Source organism: Rhinopithecus roxellana, chromosome 13 (genome assembly GCF_007565055.1).
Source record: "Rhinopithecus roxellana isolate Shanxi Qingling chromosome 13, ASM756505v1, whole genome shotgun sequence".
NCBI classification, from domain to species: domain Eukaryota; kingdom Metazoa; phylum Chordata; class Mammalia; order Primates; family Cercopithecidae; genus Rhinopithecus; species Rhinopithecus roxellana.
In genome coordinates this window covers 26245219-26257681 of record NC_044561.1, presented here as the reverse complement: position 1 = coordinate 26257681, position 12463 = coordinate 26245219, and the positions used below count along the sequence as shown (strand labels likewise).

At 57.5% G+C, this 12463-nt stretch overlaps 1 protein-coding gene across 2 annotated transcripts in view; it reads left to right on the top strand.

Moving 5' to 3' along the window:
* TAFA5 (TAFA chemokine like family member 5) overlaps window positions 1-12463 on the top strand; it is a 267862-nt gene that overhangs the window by 83867 nt on the left and 171532 nt on the right. The window contains exon 1 of one of the 2 annotated variants that reach the window (XM_030915773.1): window positions 1872-3110. The exons of the other annotated variant lie outside the window; for it this stretch is intronic. Coding sequence (XP_030771633.1) covers window positions 3020-3110 — 91 coding nt within the window. The 5' untranslated portion in view covers window positions 1872-3019. Of the gene's footprint in view, window positions 1-1871; window positions 3111-12463 lie in introns of those variants that run through there. 2 annotated transcript variants of the gene reach the window in all.

Genomic DNA, 12463 nt, shown 5'->3' with positions numbered 1-12463 from the left:
CCTTTTTGGTCTGCACTGTTAACTCACTCTTTGGAAGCCCTGCACGAGGTTCTTGAGTTTGCAGCTGTGATTGCTTTTAAAGGTGTAAGCAATGCCACATGCGTTTACTAGCAGGCAGCCTTGGTGCCCGCAGAAGTGTGATGGTGGTCCCCCAACGTTAGGCACGGAGGTCCTCCTGTCCTACCTGTTGAAAGCGAATTGGTGGGCCATGCCTCTATTGATAAACTTTCTTCCCCCCCCCCCCCTTTGTCCTCATTACTTCTCTTTACAGAAGGATCTTCCAAATGTAGTTCTTAAAGATTCCCCTGGAGAATGTAGCATACCTATTTTCAGAATTTCAAATAATATGCACCTGATTGGGGACACAGTGCGTGTCAAGGGCAGGCTCTCTCTCCTGATTGAGGCCCCTTTGGGGGCCAGGGGTGAGCACATGTGATAAGCACCCAGAAGACCCCCCAGCCCTCTGACTGGGGAGCCCTGTGCCAGGTGACGGATGAAGGCCAACGACCTTGGTGGAGGTCAGGCTCTACCAGCCAGGCAGGGTGGGTTCCTGAGGGACTGCTGCCTTAGAGCTTTTCTAGAGCATGTCTAGGGGTGGAGAGCAGGAAAGAGTGGGGTGCTTATAGGAAACGGGGTTTTGAAGGGGATTGCATGAGCAGAGAGAATGGCTAATCCCTTCCAGGGCAGATCCAGAGCTGCTTAGTTGCTTGGCTGGTGTGAGGCTGGGGCCACTCCTTTAGGTGAGAGGAGTCGGATGGGGCATTCTTGTCTCTTGGATGTTTTCGGGGGCAGGTGGAGGGTGATGAGCCAGAGGTGAAGAACTGCTTCGTGGATGGGCTCTCCCCTGGCCAGGTGCTGGGCACCACAGAGCCACATCAGGCAGACAGCATCAAGCTTGGTGGCTGGTCCTGACTCTGCCACTGACTTTCTGGTTGATGTGAGACCAGTCGCCATGCCTCTGTAAGCCTCAGTTTCCCCAGATGCATACTGATGGGCTTGATCTATATGACCTCCAAGAGCCCTTCAGGACCAGGCCTCTTTCCCTTCCTGCTACATCAATACTGGTGCAAGGAGGAGACAGCCTTCATGTGAACCACATGCACCGCAGGCACCAGCACTGCCCCCACCCCGCACAGGCCAGGACAGAGGTTCAGGGTCCTAGGAAGCTTAGGCCCTGATTCTTGCCCGCTGCTCTTTCCTGGGCATTTGAAATTGAATTTCAAATTCAATTCGGGCAAAAATACCTTGAGGCCGACCACACTGGTCTTGGTGCTGGGCTCTGGTCCGACCCCCTGACGAGGACACCCGTGCTCCCTGCTCTGCGGTGTGGGGTTGGGGAGCAAAAGCGGCCCAAAACAAAGACCCCTTCTTCCTAGAGGCGGAAAGGGAGGCAGTGCAGGGAGGCGTCCGTTTGTTTCCCCTGGAACGGAACGAGGGCATTAACTGTGCACCCACGCTCTTGGGTGCAGGGCAGCTGGCTGGAGGGTGGCACACAGTAGGGGCAGATGTGTGTGTGGGGTGTGTGTGTGTGTTTCCAGGCAGATGTGCCGTTTTCAGAAGCTGCGGGACCAGCCTCCTCCGAGCCCTCCCAGCAGCTGGTCGGGCCCGGCTGGGGCGGTACCTGGGCCCGGGTTTCCCTGGCTCTCCCGGGGCCTTGGGTGCCAGGGAGGCTGGGCGCACCTCGAGGCCCCGCGTCCTTTCTCCCGCGCCAGCAGGGCCGGCTCTGCAGTGAGGCCCCTGCGCACCTAGGTGGAGCCCGACCCGCAGTTTTCGGCTGGGCCGGCCCCACCTGACCCGCCGGCGCGCCAGGCGGGGGCGCTGCAGGGCGGGGTCCCCGGGGTCCCTCGCGGCCCAGTGCGCATCGGCGGCTCCGCGGCCGGGAGGAGCGCAGACGGCGGCGGGCGCGGGCCAGAGTCCGAGGCTGCGCGGGCCCGGCCACCTGGGCTGGCAGCGACTGCGCCGCGCTCCCCCTCCCGCCGCCTCCCCCGAGGAGCCGGCGCCGAGCCGAGCGGGCGGGCGCGCGCGTCCAGGCCGGAGCAGCAGCGTCCCGCGGGAGGCGAGGCGCGCAGCGTCGCCGGCCCCACCTGTAGGCGCGGCAGCCACCGGCACCGGCACGGGCAGCGGCGGCCCAGCGCGGGCAGCCCAGGGGCGCGGCGGGCCCGGACCTCGTCCCGGCCGCGGCGGCGGAGGCGCGGGCTGCTGGGAGCGAGGAGGCCGGCACCGTCCGGGGGGGACCGGCCCGCCAGCCCCGGGCCGCGCAAGTTCGATCTCCGCGGGCTCGGCCGGGCCGCGCGGGCCCCGGCAGCGGCGATGGTGCGGCAGCCCCGCGCCCGGCGCGCAGACCCGGCCCCGAGCCTGGCCCGCCGCGGCGGCGGTGGCGGCGGCGGCGCGGCGGCCCCCTGAGCCCCGGGCCGGAGCGAGCGCGGGCGGCGGAGGCGGCGGCGGCGGCGGCGGCGGCGGAGGAGGAGGAGGAGGAGGAAGAAGAGGAGGAGGAGGAGGAGGAGGAAGGCGACACCGAGCAGCGGGCGGTGGGGGGGCGACAGGCGGAGGAGGGGGCCGGGGCCGCGCCGGACCCCCCCGCGCCGCCCGGCCGTTGCGCAATCCGCGGCCCGCCGTCCGGGCCCTGCTGGCGGTGCGGCTCCGGGGGCGGCGCCGGGGCTGATTCATGGGGCCGCGGCGGCCGCCCCCCCGCGCCCGGGCCCCCGGCGCCCCGCAGCCAGCGATGGTGGCCGAGTGGTCGGAGCGGCGGCCGCCGCGGCCGGAGACTTTCTGCTAACCTCCCCGCCCCCGCCCGCCCCTCCCCGGCGCCCCCTCCCCCCGCCCGCTCCCCTCCCCCCTGCCCAAAAAGACACAAATCGCCTCCCGGAGTGGCGCCTCCAGTCGCGGCGGAGCGCGGCGTTGGCGGCGGATGGAGGGCGCGAGCGGGCGGCCGCGGAGGCTGCACCCGGCGGGGCGCTGATGCGGCGCCTGGACCTTAGCTGCGCGACTTCGGGGGCGTCGGCCGAGTTGGGACTCCGCGATGCAGCTCCTGAAGGCTCTCTGGGCACTGGCAGGGGCCGCGCTCTGCTGCTTCCTGGTCCTGGTGATCCACGCGCAGTTCCTCAAAGAAGGTAATTGTCCCTGGGCGCGCGGACCCGTCCCCCGGCGCCGTCCTCCGCGCTCTGCCAGGCTCGCGGCGGCCCCGGCGCCCGACCCGGCTTCCAGCATGTTCCGCGGCCGCCGCGCTCGGCCGAGGCTCGTGGAGCGCCACTGCGGGCCCGGAGCGGCCGGCGGCGCGACCCTGACGGGAGTCCGGCCCCCCGCGGATCTCGCCGACCCGCGCGCATCGGGGCTGACCGGCAAGGCGCGGGATCGGGGCGCGCTGCGTCCTCGGTTCCTCTCGCGCCGACCCGGATCCCCGAGCTAAGCCGAGGCTGCCGTTCCCATCCCCTGCCCCACACCGCTCGGTGGCAGCGGCGCCCGCCCGCACGCCGCGGGCCCTCGGTAGATGGCACCAGCGCTCCACGTTGGCCGGCCGGGCTGGGGCGGCCGCGGAGCTGGGACCCGCCAGGGTGGGCACCGGGCTGGGACCCGCGGGCGTCGGGGAAACGGGCCTGCGCACCCGTTCCCCAGGGCCCAAGCCGCCTTGCAGGGACCCATAGGCTCGGGGAGCAGCGGCTTGGTCACCCGGGTGCGCAGGTCCCCGCACCAAGTTCTGCCCCTGCCCTCTGGGTCTCTGCTAGACTGCAGGGCAGTGTGGGACTGTTGAGGCGCCCAGGATAACGGTTGGACCCTCGTAGCTGGAGAGGCCCTTTGGACTGGGAAGCATCTTACTGGGGGTTTGGGGGCAGGGCCACACCTCCTCTGATGGGCGGTCTGTGGACTCCAGGCACCCCAGATGCACTCCTGGAAACTTCCTGGTTTCTGGGCCAGACTCCCTTTGCAGGGCTCCTGGTGCACGGCGGGATCAGCCTGACCTATCATAGCAGACTGGGGGCAACTAAGGCATTGGCCTCCCCCGGGGCACCCCTGCTCGTGGTTACTGGTGCTCTGGCACATAGGCTGGGCCAGCTCCGCCCGGTGCTCCCCTTGGTCCGCTGGGAAGGCTGAGCACCGGAGGGCGCCTGTGTGGCTGGCAACGCGCTGGGTTCTCATTAGCTCTGGGCTCCTGCAAAGGAAGGGGCTTGCAACATTCAGCTGCTTCCCTAATTAATTAATAAGCCGCTGGAAGCTCGGGGAAGTAGGCAGGTGCAGGAGCCTGACCCCAGACCCTGTGACCTCCACGGGCCTGCTGTCCGCTTCCCTCCCTTGCTTTTGGATGTGGACACCAAGTACAGAGGAGGACCAGGTCTGAAGGGAGATTAGGCTACCCCAGGACTCTGCTGCGGGCTTGGCCTGCCAGCCTGGGCTTTCGGGGACGCTTCCCGAGGTGGGAGGCCCAACTTCTTCCTGCTGCCTTACTGACCCACTTCAGGAGTGGGTGGTTCTGCCCTAGGGCAGTGGCCCTTGGGGCCAGGGAGGCCATTGTTCCTGCTAAGGAGTCGTTGGGTCCAGGCAAGCCCACGAGGGCTGTCCTCCGCTGGTGTGCCCTGCCAGGACGGTGGGAGCCACCCCTGGTGCGTTCCAGGCACCTGGTGAAGGGGTCCCTGCTCTGCCGGGCCTGTTTGTGTTCCTGCTGCAAGTTCTCTGCCTCTCTGGCTGATCTCAAAGTCTCTGGGGGATTGGCTTGCAGAAAGGGGGTGCATGTGAAAATTTCAGTGTTTCTCTAAGTGCCCAGCTGCGTCCTGATACTCTGTGACGAAGCAAAGTTCCACTGACTTTTAAGCTGTGAGTTAGTAACAGGGGGGAGCTCCTGGCCGTGTGACCGGCCTGTGACGAGGGCTTCCTTTCTGCCTCGTCCTTTGGCACTGACCCAGTGCAGGTGCCTCCCAGGACTCTCCTGTCCCCCTGAGGCTCCAGGTCTAAAGGACTCTGGTTTTTTGGCCGAGAAGAAAGAGTTTCTGTCTCTCAGATGGGAAGGTCTAGGTGTGGAGCAGACCCAGGATTAAATGCTGGTTGTGTTCGCTGAGTGGAGTATTTTTGTGGATTTAGCTATTCACAGAGACCTCCGTGTTTACCTTGAAGTAGACACTCGTGTGTCGGTGTTGTGGAAGACAGCGCAGTCATAGATGCAGAGGGGGTCAGCTGGACGCTGAGGGTACAGGTGCCTTTGGAAGAGCAATTGCAGGGTCCGAGTGTTTGTGCAGCCCTCCAGGCCTCCCGAAGTCCTGTCTCCCTGTCCCGAAGCGGTGGCCTTCACCACCCTGGGTTGAGCCCTGCTGCCTGTCTGTCTGGAAGGTCAGGACTTGGGCAGCCTCCCTGTCCTTGCTGAGATGCCCTTTTGGCCCCTTGGCATCAGGAGCCCCAGGGGAGGCCTGGGGAACCAGCAGTGAGAGGCGCAGGGAGGGGGGTGGCCCACTCTGGTTCCTGGCTGATGGGCTCAGCCTGGGGCCACTCTCCTCCCAGCAGCCGCTGTCCAGCAGGAGGGAGGGAGCAATGAAGGCAGGTGGACAATTGTGACTTGTTGTCTGGGCCCGAGTGGGAAAGAGCTGTTTAAATTGCCATTTCCATGAATCTGTTTTTTTCAGGGGTGAAGAATGGGGGACCCAGGGAACCGTTTTTCCACACTTCTCCTTTTGTGTGGAGATAGAGGCCACCCCATGGCTAATCCATCCCCCTCTGGCCACTTTGTCTTCCAGTGTTTGGAGAGATGAATAGGGCTATGAACCGAGAGAGAGGCAAATTGTGGTCCGTAATTGCAGCCTCGATACGTCCGAGCTTTGTGAGAACAGGTCCTGCCCACCGCACCAGGCCCGGCTGGGCAGCCACAGGCCTGGCAAGAAAGCAGGGTCGCAGTGTGGGGTCCGGCACTGGGGCCTGGGTAGCTGCTCATCTTGCCCTGTCATCCTTAGGACACGCTGACCCTCCTCTGGGAGGGGAGAGCCATCCTTTCTTCTGAACTGCCTGGCATGTGCACGTGCTGTGTATGCATGGAGTGTAGCTAACGTGGGGGACGAGGGCGGGAGTCCCAGGATGCTGATGGAAGAGCCGGACACTTCCTTAGGGCGCAGACGACATGTGTCACGGAGACGTGAGAGGGAAGCCAGTGCTTTATCTCCATCATCATGTTTGGCCTCCAAATGCAGAGTTAAGGAAACAGCGAGAAGTATAAAAATATTTTCCACCTCCCTCTTCCAAAGACTTTACAATATTTTTCTGGAAGTCTTGAGTCACTTGGACTCCAGCACTCCAGCACAGATTAGCAGGCTTTGGTGTGGATGCTTAATGTAAACAGAAGAATCGAAAAATACTTCAAAGAGGAAGGAGCGCCCCGAGCCTGGGCCACCCGGGGCAGGCCATAGCGGCAGAGAGGTGTCTGGGCTTTGGGACCCAAAGGGACATGAGAAAGCCAGGAAATCATTCGGCCTGATCCTTTCTGAATGGGAGGGAGAACCCGGTGCCTCTTTGCCTTAAATGTGGATTTGAGGTTCAACTCTATCTCGGTAAATCCTTTTGGTGGCAGGGGAGTGCATGCGATGGCTTGAACGTGCTGTTCAAAAGCCTCTTTTTGTAGGTTAATATTGAGAACTTTGCGTCCAGCGGCCCCGGCACAGCGTACCCGGGCCTCGATTCCAGATGCGCTTTCGGAACCACTGTGGCGTGCCTGTCTTTGAGCAGCTGCTGGGAGGGCAGAGACTGTTGATCGAGTCAGTGGTATTCAACTTCCATTGATTTAGTTAGCCGGCTCTTTCGGAAATGAGGCGTCCTCCTGCAAACCCGTGTGGCCCGTAACAAGGAGCACGCTCAACTCCGTGGAGGCAGTTGACGGTGTATTAATTGTTGTGGCTCTGCGCCGTCATCATTAATTGATGCCATCTTTGCAAGATTAGCGGCCGATGCAGAGTGTTCATCTGTCTGTTAGATGGACCACTTTAGTTTTTAGGAAATGGATAGAGAACATCTTAGGAGACAGCACAGTTCCCGGCCCTAAGACTCCATCAAAAATATTTGCTGAATGCATACAGCCATTCTGTCCCGGAGGCATAGAGCCAGGGCTGTGGGTGGTCCATGATGGGTTGGGTGAGGGCTTGGTAGATGCCCTTGAGGTTTTCCAGAGCAGCAAGGCCGTTCTTGGTGAGGGCTCGAGGCTGCACCGGGCTCCATTATGAGTGTCTAACGGTGGTGGAGGAACTCATAGCACGCGGTGTGTGTGGAAGGAGGAGGGAGTTGGGCAGCTCTGTTCTCAATGCTCACAGCCGGCTGTGCCCGCACACCTGCACCCAGTCTTGTTGTGGGGCGGCCCCGGCCCCCAGGCTCTGAGCTTGGAGCTGGCTGCTCATTTCTCCTGAGTCTCAGACTGCGTGTGGAGGGGTGCTGGGCTTTGTCTAGGGGCCCCAGGGGTTTCCCTAGCCCACTTCCTGGGTGCATTGTTTTTATGGCCCTGATGAGGTGTGCAGGCAGACAGGGTGCAGGGGCATCGCAGTGCCAGCCCCACCTGGAAGGTGTCCTTCAGCCTGCCTCTCCCTGACCCTCCAGTAGACGCTGTTTGCAAGGCCAGGTAGTTGTGAATGGCTGCTGGGAGGGGTGGAAATGAAAAGGTGTTAAAAATAACCAACTCCTTTATCATCATTTACTATCATTTCTTGTGTGACACAGAATCTAAATAAAACCCACACTCACCGTAATGGGATTCTCATCTGCTGTGCCTCTGACAACTGTAAAAGTTAGAATATAAAAGGACTGGAAATGGAGGTGACTTCCAGACACAAGTTGGCTCATTGCAGCCTTGCTGGGCACAGGAGTCCCAGCCTCCCAGGCCTCCCAGCAAGGACTAAGCCAGTGCCTGCCGAGGGCCAGGCTGGCAGTGGATGGGGCCAGCTGGGGGTCACTCCCGCTGCACACTCGGGAGGATTGGATTGGGGCTGATCTTGCTGCTGGCATCTGTGGAAACTCATCAGTCTCCCATGTTGCTGCCATGCGGAGCATGGTGCAAGAAAGCCGTGCAGAGAATGGTTTTATTCTTCACTCGGTGGTCTGGAGGTTGGTGGTTTTTGCCCGTCTCTGGGCGTGCAGCACTGTAGGAAAGGGGGCACTGGTGAGGCCACGTCTCTGCCTGGTGGAGTGCTGGCTGCAGACACAGCCCAAGAGCCCCTGGCCCTGGAGAAGGCGGGGTTGGCGGGCAACCTTCTTGGAAGGGTTCACTGCTGACATTTTCATATGTGTGCATGTGTGTGTGTGTACATGTGCCTGCTTATGCATAACTAAGTGCTCATAGGGGTTCATATTGTTGTGTGTCATCTTCTGAAACGTGTAAACTACAGAATCATGCATTCTAAACCTCATTTAAAATACAGCCCCTTGGTTAGGGAGCAAGGCATGCAGGCAGTAGTGTTCCTGGAGAGGGGAGGGAGGCAGCCCTCACCTTATTTACACAGAAACAGATAGATCTGTGGCTGCACTGTGATCTGAGCAGACAGGAAACACAGAGCGAAGCACACAGCTGTGGGTCTGCGTGGAACATGTGACTGTTTGCTCACACAAGCACCCAGTGAGTGAATGCAGCTCCTTTGGCACCAACCATAGGACCCCATAGCCTTTGTACTATGGAAGCCCTGACCTGGCTGTCGGGGCAGGCGGACCTTTTCTTTTCCTCCTCTTACCTGGACTCTGTGTGAGCCCACCTCTCCCAGAGACACCACTGCGGTGCCCCCCACAGAGACACACCACACACTGCATGCTGCACACACACACACCACACAAAATACACCACACAGACCACATACCCCACATGCTGCACACACTACATACCATACGCTGCACACCGCACACATGCCACACACAAAATACACCACATACAAAATACACCACATACCACACACAAAATACAGCACACACAAAATACACCACATACCACACACAAAATACAGCACACACAAAATACACCACACACAAAATACAGCACACATACCACACACCCCACATACTGCACACACTACATACCATACGCTGCACACTGCACACATACCACACACAAAATACTGCACACACAAAATACACCACATACCACACACAAAATACACCACTTACCACACACAAAATACAGCACATGCCACACACAAAATACAGCACATGCGACACACAAAATACACAACACACCACATGCCACACACGCCACACACACAGTGCACACCAAACACAAAATATACACATACCACACACCACATACAAAATACACCACACACACCACATACCATGCTCACACACCACATACCATGCTCATACACCACACACTAAATATACACACACCCCCACACACCACAACAAAATATACTACACACCACATGCTACACACACACCCCCCACACAAAATACGCCACACACACCACACACACAGTGCACACCCCACACACACCACACAAAATACACCACACGACACACACATAACACACACAAAATACACCACACACACCACGTGCCACACACAGACACCACACACTAAATATATGCACACCACACCCCCACACGCCACACACAAAATACACCACATACCACACACACACACTACACACCACACACAAAATACACCACACACACACCACACACAAAATATACACACACTACACACCACACATACCACACACCAAATACACCACATACACCACACACACTACGCACCACACACAAAATATAACACAGACACTCCACACACACATCACACACAAAATATACACACACCACACACACATACCCCATACATACCACACACAAAATATGCCACACACACCACACACACAGTGCACAGAACACACACACTTGCCACAGAAAATATACCATGCAAACACACCATACATGCACACAGCACGTAACACACCACAAAAAAAATACGCTAGACATACACACACCATACAAAAAATACACCATACACACAGCATGTCATACACACACCACATGCCACGCACCATGCACCACACAAAATAAACCTCACACACCACACACAAAATACACCACACACACCACATACACACACCCTCCACACACAACACAACACACAAAATACACCACATACACCACACACTAGACACCACGCACCACTCACAAAATATATCACACACACACCACACACACACTGCACACACACCACACACAAAATAAACCACACACACCACATGCATGCACCCCCCACACACAAAACATTACACATATTACACACACACCACACGTAATATACCACACACACACACACCACACAAAATACACCACATACACCACATACATTGGACACCACACACAACACTCACAAAATACATCACACAGATATCACACACACCGCACACCACACACACTCCACACACCACACACAGTACACGCCACACACACAGTGCACACCACACACATAGATACCCAAAATAAACCATGCAAACACACTACACACATGCACACACCACACCACACATAAAATACACATACATGCCACATACCACACACAAAATACACCACACGTACACATACACACCACACAAAATATATACACACCACACATACCACACATCACATACACCCCACATGTGATGCACCACACACCACACAAAATACACCTCAAACATACCACACCACAGACATACACCACTCACAAAATACATCACACACCACACCCACACAGCACAAATCACACACACATATCCACCACACACATCACACAAAATGCACTACACACACCACTCGCACCACATACACGCACCCTCCACACACCTAACACACCACACATCACACACACCAGATGCCACACCACACAAAATACAGCATACACACGTACACAACACACAAAATACAACATATACACACCACTCACAAAATACATCTCACACACATGCACCACACACCACAAACACACAAAATACACCACACAGATATCACACACACCACACACAAAATATACCACACACAAAATACATCACACACCACATACACACTCCCCCACACAACACACAACACAACACACATGCCACACGCCACATCACACAAAATACAGCACACACACAACACATGCAAAATACACCACATACACCACACACACTAGATACCATACACACCATTCACAAAAACATCACACACACCACATGCCACACACCATACCACACAAAATACACCACACAGATACCACATACAACAAAATACACCACACACACTAGACACCACACACACACACTATGCACACATACCATCTGCCACACATCACGCACACACAAAATATGCCACATACACCACAAACATACCACATACACAACATACACAGAATACACCACACACACCACATACACATACCAAGTATGCACACCACACATACACACACACACGATACACACCACACACACAACACACCACATACACACACTCCATAAACAACACATCACATGCCACACAAAATACACCACACACACAACATACAAAATACACCACATACACCACACACGCTAGATACCACACACACACCACTCACAAAAAACAATCACACCCCACACAGCACACACCACACACACAAAATACACCACACACACTAGACACCACACACACAGTATGCATTGTGCACACACAACACATGCCACACACCACACACACACAAAATATGACAGAAACAGCAAACATACCACATACACAACATATACACAGAATACACCACACACAACACACACACACCAAATACACCACATACACACATACACCACATACACCACATACACATACCAAATACGCATACCCCGCCCACACACACACAAAACACATACCCTGTGAACGCCACACACACACACACACACACAAGGTATACAGACACGCCCCCACACAAACACATGTCAAGACACACACACACACAAACGTACACCAACCACACCACTTACATGTCATACACACACGTACACAGCCACACATCACAAACATGTTACAGCCGTCACACTGCGCACACACAATACCCCAAACACTGCAGTCTGCAGCTCACCCCGTGGGCCCGGCCTGGCATATTCTCGAGGAGGGGAGAGGAGGGTGCACCCCAGCTTTGGCCTCTGCCCCTGCAGCCTTGTCTCCGTCCTCACCCAGACCCTGACGCTGGCCCTCGCCAGCTGGGCCTCTGCAGCGGCTTCCTGAGGAAGAAGGCACTGCCCTGCCCTTCACAGTGGGGGCCGGTGTGGCCCAGTGAGGTCAAGAGAGGGCGCAGGTCCCAGAGGGCAGCAAGACAGGTGCAGCTGCGCGGCTCACTCATCTCTCTATGACCCCAGGCAGGGGCGGCGTGGGTGTTGCCTGGTCATTGCACACCCACCTGCCACTGCAGGCTGCGACGCCCCTCTTTCTGGCCTTGTGCTCGTCCCAAGGGTCACACCTGCCCATGCAAATGACCTTTGGGACGAGGAAGTCCACCTGCAGCTTGATACCAGGCTAGTGGCTGGGCTTCTCG